At 40.0% G+C, this 12657-nt stretch overlaps 2 protein-coding genes and 2 non-coding genes across 4 annotated transcripts in view; 2 read left to right on the forward strand and 2 right to left on the reverse strand.

The window, feature by feature from the left end:
* Positions 1-4277, forward strand: part of kcnh6a (potassium voltage-gated channel, subfamily H (eag-related), member 6a) — a 36036-nt gene extending 31759 nt beyond the window's left edge. The window contains exons 15-17 of the mRNA XM_046035790.1: positions 43-226; positions 827-1034; positions 2709-4277. Coding sequence (XP_045891746.1) covers positions 43-226; positions 827-1034; positions 2709-2990 — 674 coding nt within the window. The 3' untranslated portion in view covers positions 2991-4277. The remainder of the gene's footprint in view (positions 1-42; positions 227-826; positions 1035-2708) is intronic.
* Positions 260-331, reverse strand: trnac-gca. The gene has a single exon. It is a non-coding gene; the product is annotated as a tRNA-Cys (tRNA).
* Positions 4278-5871: 1594 nt separating the features above from the next.
* On the forward strand, positions 5872-5943 carry trnac-gca. Its single transcript has one exon. It is a non-coding gene; the product is annotated as a tRNA-Cys (tRNA).
* A 125-nt stretch (positions 5944-6068) lies between these two features.
* On the reverse strand, positions 6069-11248 carry dcaf7 (ddb1 and cul4 associated factor 7). The gene is made up of 7 exons (XM_046042510.1): positions 10865-11248; positions 10387-10545; positions 9974-10085; positions 9759-9877; positions 9470-9679; positions 7762-7879; positions 6069-7273 (listed from the first exon to the last, which is right to left on the reverse strand). The coding sequence occupies exons 1-7, from the start codon at positions 11000-11002 to the stop codon at positions 7101-7103; spliced, it is 1029 nt and encodes a 342-aa protein (XP_045898466.1). The 5' UTR covers positions 11003-11248; the 3' UTR covers positions 6069-7100.
* Positions 11249-12657: the final 1409 nt, after the last annotated feature.

Consider the following 12657-nt stretch of genomic DNA (forward strand, 5'->3'; position numbering starts at 1 on the left):
CAGTGTTTCAGAAATTAAAGAAGGATTCTTCTTTCTTCACAGCGGCACCTCCTATGAGCATGTCAGGCCTGTATGGCTACTGGCCAGAGCGCAGATCCAGCCAGTTCTCAGAGAACCAGAGACGACCGTCCTCAGTCAGGGCTAGTTTCCACCCTGCACCCTGCGCTGAGGATCGGCCCAGCGAGCTGGAGTCCAGACTGGAGCTGTTGCAGTCCCAGTTAAACCGGTGAGATGGTTGAATATTTCAGCAGGAAAAGACAGGGGGCACCCGGATTTGAACCGGGGACCTCTTGATCTGCAGTCAAATGCTCTACCACTGAGCTATACCCCCTTCACGTTAAACATTTAGCTCATTATCTTTCATGACCATTCCTTCAGTACATTTATGCTTCTGAGGGCTCCTCCCTTCCTCTCCTGCTGTGTTTGCATATCAATTGCCAGCTGGTTGTGTAGACTGTGTTAATGTGAGTTGCATGTGTATGAGAGAAAGGGAGTAGAGAGACAACAAGGGAAAGACAAACAGAGATAAGAAAGGCTCAAGGGGGGACTGAAAAATGTAAAAACATTCTCTGTAAAGTCAGTCATATGTGCTTGCTTTAATTGCCTGTCTGCTTATATGTGCATGAGAGAGTGAGATACTGTAGAGCAAGAGAGAAATCTAGTGGACATTTTTTTTAAAGCAGATGAGAGGACTCTATAAAAAGATTATGAAGCATTGCCTCCAACATCAAAACAACATCAGTCAAGTGTGTCAACTGTGTTTTTCTGATCATGAAGATACATTCGTGAAGTCACATTTGCTGATGTCTCTCTTCCTCCCGCCAAGACTGGAGACCCGTATGACAGCAGACATCAATGTGATCCTGCAGCTCCTACAGAGGCAGATGGCGCCGGTGCCTCCAGCCTACAGCGCTGTGTCCCCAAGTCCTCACCCGCCTCACCCCACCACCCTGTACAACACAGGAGCTCCCACAATCCACACTGTCCCTCCAATCCAGCCAGTACAGATCGACAGCTCTGCCTCACTCATACAGGTATAGTGTTCAGTTTACATACTAGATATTAAGTTATCAAGTGTGCTGCTCTGTGGTCATCCATTTTTGGATCCGTATGGGACTAATTCCAGCCAGATCAAAACATTTTAACCTTTTGTCAATCTCTTAAATTGTAAATTAAAGGAATAGTGTAATATTTTTGGAAATATGCTTATTGTGGCTCTGTCCAATGGAAAAAACTCTACCTACCAGCACCTCTTAAGCTCTCTAATTAACATGGTATATCACGTGTGTTTAATCTATCTATCTAATTATTGTCTTATGTGATAATAAACTAAATAGATTTGGGTTTGATAAAAACAAGACATCACCTCAAACTGTGATTTTGTTTGTTATTTTGTCACATTTTATAGATCAATCAAGTAATCAGTTAATCGAGAAAATAACCAGCAGATTAACGTGCAGAATACCTCCGGCTGTGGCTCAGGAGGTAGAGCAGGTTGCCCATTAATTGAAAGATCAGCGGTTTAATCCCTAGCTCTTCCAGGATGCATGTTGAAGTGTTCTTGGGCAAGATACTGAAACCTGAATAACCCCTGGTGGCTGTTCCACCAGTGTGTGAATGTTACTTTCTGTTTGAGCAGTGTATGAATGTGCGGTGTAGTGTAAGAGCTTGCAAAGACTAGAAAGGTGTTACAAATACGGAGCATTACTTTAATAGATAATGAACGTGATCGTGAGTTGCCGTCCTAATACACTGGGAACACTGGGAATAGGGATCACACTCGCTCATTATTCTTACATTCAAAATTATTAAAATTCACAGATCTTGTGAAGCATCAATCAGCCCAAATACTGTTTAAAGCCAAAAATAATCTATTGCTGAGAAATATTCAAATATTATTCAGGGAGAGAGGGGGAGGTTATAATTTAAGGGGGACACACAACTTCAAAACAAATAGGAAATGTTTTTGCATTTCAAGCTCTGGAGTAAAGCTATGGAACAGTCTTAATGAGGAACTAAAGCAATGTCCAAACATAAATCAGTTTAAAATCAGGTATAAAGATATGGTTTTCAATGGTTACAGGGATGAAGAAGGGGGTGAATAATCTCCGAGTGTTTTTGGGGCTAGTAATTATCTTCAGTTTCATTGTGTTTTTATTATTACTTAATTTTTTTTCTGAGCTGCTGAAATTTATAATTTATTCTTTCCTATTGTTGATTTAATTTTTCCTTCATTAAATAATTGATGTACATTTTGAATTGCTTTGGGATATGACAAAGTAGATGTGTAAATATTTGGAACGATTCGGGGAATATTCGGGTCAATTATTTGTGAGCTTTTGATTTGTGGATAGGGGGTGGGATTATATAAGTATATATTTATTTCTTCTTCCCACTTCTTTTCGAATATGTAATGGACATTGACAAGAGTTAAAAAAGTCTTTGGCTGCAACTATTGTTCGTTAATTTTTTTATTGTGTTATTCTAATCACTTTGATTTGTCTACTTGATTTCATTATCTTGTCAGATGTTCTTTTTACATAAATTTGAAATAAACAAATAAACTCACATCTTAAACTAAACTCACATCTTAAACTAAACTCACATCTTACCAATATGTTGAACTATTCCTTTGAACACTGAGGTCGGAGAAGGGTTCCCCACATCAAACTTGTCCCATCTGAGTTTATGCTTCTCTGTCTTTCCAGAGCCCAGATTCTGACTCCAAGCACAAATCCAAGGACTCCCTGTCCAGCGGGATCCACCTCACTGTGGCCTCTGATGACACTGTGTCCATGTCACCAGAGGCTGACCCACCGCATCTGCCCTCTGTGTACCTCAACCCTCCTCAATTGTTAGGGGCCCAAGAGCCTCCTGGACTGCTATGTGGCAGCCAGCGCTTCCCCTCCCTCCCTGAGCACCTGGAGACCTCCACAGAAATGCAGGAGATCCAGAGGCATGTCTCTGACCCTGTCTTGCCAGGCAGCTAGAACACTAATCACCAACACCACCTGAAAGCTTGGTCCTTTGGACAGGACAGCCATATGTTCCTCACCCTGTTATTTTCTTTTTCCTCCTTTGAAATCTCCTCTGTCCTGTTCAGATGCTGCTGTAGAACTTGGGATGCTTTGCCTTCCACGTCACTGAGGGTTCAGAGTGCCTCCTGTTTCTCACGTACAGACTCTATGGCGCCCTCACCGGCTGCTGTGCTTTTGTGCGCCAGTGTCCCTTCACACTCGAGGTCCTGTGCAATGAAGAGATTATTCCTGCCCAGCAGGTTGGGAAGATTGTGAAAAATATTGTTGACAGTAAACACAACAACATATACATGCGTCATGCGGTTGCTGGATCTGAAAACTACACAACCTGCAACCAGGGTTTCCTTGAGGAGAGGTGAAACGTCACGGACTACTAATATGTTTCATGTGAAGAATTATCTGCGTTCATTTTGTATAACAATTGCACATTTAGACTTGAGCTTAGAAAAATGTAATCATTTAATGGGAACTGAATTTATTTTCCTAATCTTAGAGATGAATCGGTCCCAATAAGAACGACACAGATAGTAAATGTAATAACTATGAGTGTTTATAAGTTAGAGACTCACTATTGCTGTTATGGTGTATGCTGAAAAAAATATCAAAAGGCATACAATAACTGTCTGGCACACTGTGAAGGATGGTGGGTGAGAAGCACTCCTTGAATAAAAGCATAATTTTCATCTCATATTTCATGTTCTGACATTTTGACATGAATCAGCAGTCGTGGTCAACTGTGTCATCTGATCACAACGTGGTATTATAATGTACTCAATCAAGCAGAACAAAAAAACTTGATAGTTTCTTGTACATTTACACGTAGCGCTTACAGTTTTGTTTTGATCATGACTGCTTTGCTTGGTTTCCCCTGTATATCTGCGCTGTTCCACTCAAACATGTGTCACCTGGTTTTCAAAGTGGCGTGGTCACATGGTTTTATAATGTACCTAATGTGTTTTACTGAAGTTTCATTTTGATTCACAGAGGATTGACAGTGCTACTTAAAAACTGCAGAAGGTTGTTTTTTGTCAACTGAGTGACAGGTGAAGTGGATGGTAACTGTCAATCACACACAGACACAGACGTCATCTCAAGGCGTCCTTTGTGAAGAATGATTTCACAGTTCCAACCACAAGGTGAATGTAATGACTTTTTAAGCATTTATAATTATGTATAATGTCTTGAAGCACAAATTCCTGTTATTTATCTTTTTTAGATTAAAGACACACTGCAGAGTTACACTGGGAGTCCAAAATGCTTTTATTTTCCAGATTACTCAGCAAAGCACTGGCATACTAGCTGCACCAGCACACTGAATGTCACATGCAGTTTAGAGGAAACATTGAGCTGTGTGAGTGTAGACTGATTTTCTTGGATGACCGAGAATGTATTTAATGATGATGATATGCAGAGTTAAACCAGGACAGGGTGCAACATGTTGAGCATTTGAAGAGGGTTGAAGAATAAGCAAACTGTGAAGATGGTGGAGATGAGGAATGACACATATACAGTGGTGGAAAGTTACTCACTCAATCACTGGGCTTTTATACAATTTTGAGGTATGTAAATGTTATGCTACTTTCACATTTACTGAACAGTTGGTGGTTACTTTTTAGATTAATATTTTGATAACCTGTAACGGGCACCTAAAATATAATGTACATATACATACAGCAAAGTGTAGATATAACTTTAAATGAGCTGCACCTCAACCAACTTCAACAAGGGTGTACCAGTGATTTAACACTTTTACTCATGTTAAGGCCAATGTTGTTGTTGTCTCACTAGTGCTCCATAAAAAGTTGTGTACCGTCTTTGTTTAGATTTGCTGACAGTCACTGGAGAGGCAGTTATCTGTGTGGACAGAGTAGAGAAGAGGGATCTAACATTAGCATTACAATTCAGATGGAAAATTGTACCTTTTACTCCACTATTTTATTTGACTGATATTAACTAGTTACTTTTCAGATTTTACATTAAAAAAAGATAATTTTTTACAATGCCTTGTTAAAGATTTAGACCAGTTGCTCCCAACCTTTTAAAAAGCAGTGTCCAGTCGGTGCAACATATTACGTTTCAGATGTCTGTGGGTTGTTCGCAGTTCTACCAAAGAGACATTTCCCCTCTAAACTTCTCAGATTGTTTCATTCATATAACTGTCTGATGCCCTAAGAGGTGAACTTATCCAACATTTCACCAAAAAGCAATGATCAGAGAATATAAAAAAACATGGATACAAATTTTTGTATCAGCACTTTGTATGGTCTTCTTTGCTCGCCCATTAATCATTTCATGACCATAAACATTTATCTTGTGGCCTGACTGGACATGTAAACTTCCTTAGGCATTACTGTATGTAAATCGGTTACAACAGTAAAATGTTCCTTATGCATTGATGCACCATTATTTAATATCTCATGATGTGATATATGATATCATGTCAGGCACAGGGCCCAGTTCTTTTACTTTTTATATTTTACTGATAATACTGTGCTTCTACTTTTAAATGCCGAACTTTTACTTGCCATGGACTACTCTAACATGACTGTGCTGGTTTATCGGCATATATCATATATTCAACCAGTGTGGTCGACCAATATCGCCCCCGTATCATAGCAGCCACTTAGGGATGAAATTAAAGGGACTGAAACATTTGCCCAAATTTTGATTTTAGGAAATGAGAAATTTTATGATGTACAAAAAAAAAAAGAATTTTAGTTGACATCCTGTCTATAAAAAGGCCACACGCATGCACTCATTGACAACACCCAAAAATTTGCTAAGCATGTGAGAAACTCTGTCCAGATGAAATCCACAAGTTATATAAACAACAGGGGGTATAGCTCAGTGGTAGAGCATTTGACTGCAGATCAAGAGGTCCCCGGTTCAAATCCGAGTGCCCCCTTTAAGCTCTTAAAACCTGGTTATTTGACCTAAGGAAATGCAAAAGCAGCAACAGTGATCAATCCAAGCAAGTATTTGTATGATGTGAAAACAAACTGCAACTTTACAAAACAAAAACACAGAATATTTGTTCCTAGGACATGGAGGAATACAATTTATTAGAGCAAATTCAATAATAAACTTTATGAAAAAGCTACAACATGAACACTTGGCTTACCAACATCTTAAGTTGATATATTTATATGTATGTACATTTTGCCTTGTATTGGCATGCTACAAGGACATGACCCTTTAATTATTGAAAACCAAAAAAAAGAGGCAGACTCAGTCAAAAAGTTGTTTCACTCTCCTACCATTTTACAGCTCACTCTAACACAAAGAAAATGCAGCTTTCCAAGCATAGTCTTCTACAAACAAAGAAGAAGAGAATAAGTAGGCAGTTAAAAAGGTGTTTTAGACAACATTGCTCTGGTAGGTTCTGAGTTGGCTGCCTCACAGGATCAGCAGCTAAACTAAAATGTATCCTTCGCGGGTTATTTTACAATTCTTAAAAAAAAATGTATGAGTTTGAACCTCGACACTTTCATTTGAAGAGAGGATACTGGACACACACCCATTTTAAAAATTGAAAAAGTTAACTGCCAAAGGGTAAAGAAGCCTATAAGATATTGATCTTTGAATCACCAATAATATGGAAGGAGTCCACAAGAAGGCTACGACATGTTCCTACATTTCATCTTCTGCCACCAACAGTAGTTTGTATCAACCTTTACAAATCAAGCAGATGAAACACACAACATCTAAACCCTTCATGATAATCTCACAGCTGGCTGAAATCACACCAAAAAGTATAAAAATCTGATTTTCATAGACAACTGCAAAAAAGCTGCAAAGCTTCTTACAGCCGCTGTGCAGATGCTGAACACTACCTTGTGAGCAAAATAAATAAGAGCTTAAACACGTTTAATAGAAGAACAATGAAGGAAATAGATGGGGGGGAAATTGTAAACCAGGTTATTGTGGAGCAGGTGTGTGATACTCCATTCAGAAAGTTCACTCGTGACCTCATTCTTTTCTTGAAAGCAGTGGGACGAGGACTAAGAATTAAGTCCAAATCTGAAACAACGCTCCTTCTTCTTCATCTAAGTGTCCGTGGCTTTAGACACGCAGGATCTCCAGGCAGTTGTTGTAGCAGATGGCGATCCAGTCCGGCTGCGTGGAGGCCCACTGCACGTTGTTGATCTCCCCTTCAGCAGTGTAGGCCAAGATGGGATCCTCAATGGCCCGTGGCATCTGCTGGATATCCCAGATCAGAGCCTGGTGGTCGTCGGCTGAGGAAAGAAGACACGCAGAGTGGGCATTAAAAGAGATGTTTCAGACTGAAGAAGCAGCTAAAGATAAAGTTTTGACGTCCCATTACGCTGTATACTTTTCGGATGTTTACGACAAAAGTAAGTTATTGTGAGAGAAACCATGAAATTTTGTTACTCAAAAACAGAGGCAATACTGTGACCATCGATAACCAAAATATGTCTCTTCCAGCTACCATCTTTGTATGGATTAGGAAAAAGAGGCACCTTCAGAAGAGCACAAAGTGTTGTTAAACAATCTTCTGGGTTTGTCAAAGATTGTCGGGTAATTCTTTTTCAGAAATGAATACATGAGCGGCACAAACTAGGGCAATGACTCACAAAGCAGTTTTTTTTTGCACAATCTGACATGCCTCAAAAGTAATATTTTACATTATTAGACCCATTCAATGTGATGTGTAATTAACTTGTGAGATTGTTGTTATCCCACAATCTACAGCTGCCTTTACCTGCAGTGCAGATGTGACAAGAGGAGTGAGGGGCCCAGGCGATGCCGTTGACACAAGCGCGATGGTTGTTCAGTCGAGCTACAGGAGTGCAGGGCACACGCACGTCCAGGATGACCACCTATAACACAGAAATATTAATGTTAGAGATTAACAGAGGTGGAAGAAACACTCAAATCCAGTATGTAGAGAGGCATTTGGTTCCCATCCAGTTATTTTCATTAGAATAATATTATCCATGTATAAAATAGTAATGTTAAACTACTGTAAAATATCTATAAAATTATTCTCAAAGTTAAATTTAAGACTTTTTAATACCAACTTGCATGTCACTTTGTGTTGAAAGTGAGAGTGTGGTGGGGTCATAGGGGTCCAGATTAGGGGTGTGACGATACACTCAGCTCACATGCACAGTTCACAATAGTGGGTTCACGAGACCAAGACAAGAAGATATTTTAATACTATTTTGATTCAACGCTGAAATATATAAATGGTGGGTCTGGCAGTCCTCCCCTAGAAAATATTGAGAATTAAAGACTTAATTTCCTGCATTCTGGAGACATTTTCTGCACCAATTAATGGTAGAATTGTCTTTATTTATATAAAGTGAAACATAAAATTCTGGTGACAATTCAAAACAAAATATAATGCATTACTCAACGTAACTTTTTTTGGACAATGCACATTTGTTTCTTCTATATTTACATTGCATGTTTTATTATTGTACAAATAAACCCTTTCTCAAAGCATTTTCATTTGTTTTCGTTTTTTCTTATTGCAAGCCATTTTTAAGAACATATTTAACAAATACTTCCCCATCGTCCCCAGTGTAAATGACACCTATGAAATGAATACAATATTGGCTTAAAAGCACCGGGGATAAGGAGTTGGGTTTGTTTTTCCCTCATCACGGTGATCAGCGCATCTGGATGATATAAGTTTAATGTGTGTTAGCATGTTGGATGTTTCCATTCACATAATGTTACCCTACAACAGTGGCGAAACGCCAACACACAGACATGGCCTCTCTCACACAACGGTCTCTCCGTTGCTGTTGTTACCGACTCGCACGCCGATCCACTTGTTGTGCAAACCTCAGGGCCACTGCCATCAGCCTCGTGCCCCAACATGACTGTATCTCTGTCCTTCTGAACTTCACACACTTGCCCATTTCAATTCAACAAGCGAACATTAGCTTGTTAGTAGCAGTGTAAGAGACGTTTTGTTTTCTTTCCTAACAACTGACTGATACGCGCAGAGCTTGGATGCCAGAACTCGTGCACCGTGAACACTCCACAGTCCAGAGCATAAAGCTGAACACTGATGTAAACAGTAACGTTACATGTACTGCCTTATATCATCAAATTCACATCAGAGTAAACTGTCACACAGACAAATTATTTATTTATGATGTTACGACATTTATTTAATCCAACGAAAGGACAAAAAAAAAAAATTAAGACTTTTGTAAACGAAATTTAATACTTTGTAAATTAAATTTAATACTTTTATGGCTTTATTTTTAGAATTCGAAATTTAAGACTTGTAATACTTTTAAGACCACGCAGTTACCCTGATGAAATACTTTGTATTTTTTATGTTTATGGAACTGGAAAGTCCTTTAAGAATTAATTAAATTGCAGTCTTCTTTGGCTTACCATTATTTTGAATTTAATGAACAAAGAAGGTGGACAGAAACATGGCTACTGACCTCCATGCCGTCCATGGCCATTGTGGCCAAGTAGTTGGGGTCTTGCTTGTTCCAGCAGAGGCGAAGCAGCGGGTGGTGCTGGGGGTCTTCATAGATGATGGTGCTGTGCTCCAGGTGCCGGAGGTCAAACATGCGGACGGATCCATCAGCTCCCACAGAGGCAAACATATCTCTTCCGCCTCCTGCACGGCTGAATGCGATATCATACACCTGTACAGACACATAATAACATTGATCTTGTGTACACAATCACACAGGGCTTAATTTTACAGTGGAGACACACACAGACCTCTTTGTCGTGAGCAATCAGCTGGGTCTTCACATGTCCAGATACCAGGTTAACTCTTCCTAACACCTGACCAGTCTCCAACCCCCAGATAGTGCAGGTGGTGTCAATGCTGGAAGTACCTGCAGAGAGAACCAACGTGTTAATTTATATAAATTAAAGGGCATCAAAGTCCAATTTATAGCTTCCTCACTACTTCTCATATAAGGGATTTTTACCCAGCAGATTGGGGTCGACTTCATTCCAGTCAAAGGAAGTGAGGGGAGCACAGAAGTCTGAGTTCTTGTTGTTATTCAGCAAACACTCAAGGCGTGTTTCTGTGTCACTGACCTGCGAGATAAACGCAAAGGAATTTGGCAGTGAGCAGACTTCTTAAAACAAGCACTTTATTCAAGTCAATGTGACCATCTCACAGCTGCCAGCTGGCCCAGCAAAAGTAGTAAACAAACTGGTTTAACCCCACAGCACTAACTTGATTGTGTTTAGACCATGGGTATGAGTGACAACTGACAAATGCCTTTTCTGACTTCCCTATCTTGCTTGTGACACTCAACACCAAGGCTGCTGATGCCCACTTATCATATATATGTTTTGATATGTTCATCAACAGACTTATCCTGTAACATCCTACCCTCCAAATGCGCAGGTAGTCCCCACTGGTGGCCAGCAGGTCCGGGTACACCCCTTTGGTGTCTGGTATCCACATGATCTTGGTGGTTGGGTAAGGGTGGTCAAATGTGTTCCTGCAGACAAACTCCGAGCTCTCCTCTTCCAGACCCACCAACTGAACCTGCGCAGGAGCAAACGCATCACCTGTTATTTCAGGACGAGCCAAATGACTGTTCACGGTGCAACGACGGTTAGAAATAGCATTAGCTCTATATGGTGTTACTAAGGGATATTACTATTAAACACACAACGACACTTGCTGAATACCTACACAGAACACTTGGTACATTTGTGTAACTGTGGAATAACACCAGAACCGACATTGTGATTTTATGCCTTGGCGCTGCGCAGGATAGATAACAGGCATTAGCATTAGCTAACTAACGCTACCATCTTTGGCGTTACGTTAGCTGATAACTATCCATAACCACACTACGAACCTTGTTGTTGTATTCCTCCACAAAGCTCCCAAGTGCCAGCCGAAAGCGTTTGTCTGGACGGACGCTCCAGTTCATCGCATACACCGTCCATGGTGCCTCGTATTTGTAGATCTCTTTTCTTTTGCCGTGAAGCGACATTACTCCCCAACTGCAGCTGTTGTCTGAGCAGCTAACACGCTACCGTTAGCTAACTACAAAATAAGTAGTCTTGCAAGCAAACTACTACCAGTTACTTTAATCTGCAGAGGCAGATATACGCAGATGTGGTGAAAATGACCATCTAATTAAACAAATCTTGTTTGAGAGCAAGATTTCTCCCCACTTTACTTAACAAAGAGTAGCATTGCTCGTTACGACCTAAAGAACGGTCAAGTCCGACAGAATACAGATGACTTCCTGTCGTTTTTATCAAAATAAAAGCTTCTTCTTCTGCTTTGGGTTTTTACGCAGCTGGTATCCGTTGAGTTGCATTACTGCCACCTTCAGGCTTTATTTACCCTTTGCTTTCATTCATACAAAATCCGCCGATCTATATAATCCAGTCGCCCTCAGAAAAACAAATATCCATTTCCTACCCAATTCTCAGTCTGCTCATTGTCATCTGCTCTCTCCTCTTTGCTCCTCTACTTCTTGATATGCCTACTCTGCTTTGGATTGCATGTCAATGTCTCCCTTTTGTTGCATTATCCCAGCTCTGTTGATTTACACTTCTACACACTATCCCTTTCCCCTCTGATTTTGATCATTTAATATTGACTTCAACATCTCCTTTTTTAACTGCTTCTTTTGCCAACTTATCTGCTTTCTCATTTCCCTGAATTTCCGAGTGTGCAGGGACTCACGTGAATATGACATTTTTCCACTACCTAGCTATTCTTGAGTTTATAAATAATACGTCATAAGGCAGGTCCAGGCAGACTCAGACAATCAGATGTTCTTTTGCTAAGTTCCACTTGATACCTAGGAACAACAACTGCAGACCTGTTGCATCTGTTTGCGTGTCCTTTGACCCATCTGTGAAAATCTGAATACTTTCCTTATACTTATTGTCCCTATAGCTATAATATACACTAGTTCAATCAGCAGTCTTATTATTGTGTTTAATCTTAAATTCCAAATCTACACACGGTGTTTCTAATTCCCAGACAGATCTGATAGGCCACACCACATTTGCGCCAAACTCTTTATCATCTTGCATCTCTTTATCTTAACTCTTTATCATTTGATCCGCTACCCACCCAAAACTTGTTTTTTGTGTTGTCTCCTTCTCCCAGCATGTCTGCAGCACCCTTTTTGTTGGATGCCCCCATCCTTTTTATAATCCCCCACACCTCCCCAACCTGAGTTGTGTTTCCGATAGAATCACAATACTTCCTCAATTGTGTCCTTTTTGCCTGTCTTATTGACCTCCTTACTACTGCCTGTGCTTGCTTGTACTGAATCAAATGTTGAAAATTATGAGTTCTTATAACTAGTTTAAGTGCCTTATTTCTATTTCCCATCATCCATGGTACAACTTTCCGCCTTGTTCTGCCTTTACTTTTAGGAATTGATTCTAATGCAGCCAATATTATGCCTTGCTTTAATTTACTGTCCAGTGTTTCTATGTTCATCCCATCATGAATCTGACTTAAATATCTATCACTTACATCAAGAAATTTCTCCCAATTAACCTTCCCCAAGTTCCCCCCTGTGCTCTCTATGAACAGTGGTGTTTCCATATTTATCTTCCACCAAACTTGGTTTGATACCAATGTAAGATCTAGCACAGATTCTTGTACTGTATATATATA

Source organism: Micropterus dolomieu, linkage group LG02, assembly GCF_021292245.1.
Source record: "Micropterus dolomieu isolate WLL.071019.BEF.003 ecotype Adirondacks linkage group LG02, ASM2129224v1, whole genome shotgun sequence".
In the NCBI taxonomy this organism is placed as follows: Eukaryota; Metazoa; Chordata; class Actinopteri; order Centrarchiformes; family Centrarchidae; genus Micropterus; species Micropterus dolomieu.

Bases quoted from the DNA above. Each gene is read 5' to 3' on its own strand.
- dcaf7 (XM_046042510.1), bottom strand. From the start codon at position 11,002: ATGTCGCTTCACGGCAAAAGAAAAGAGATCTACAAATACGAGGCACCA. The intron at 10,546-10,864 runs GTTCGTAGTGTG...GCTCCTGCGCAG, and splicing joins TGGAGGAATACAACAACAAG to GTTCAGTTGGTGGGTCTGGA. The intron at 10,086-10,386 runs GTAGGATGTTAC...TTTATCTCGCAG, and splicing joins ACTACCTGCGCATTTGGAGG to GTCAGTGACACAGAAACACG.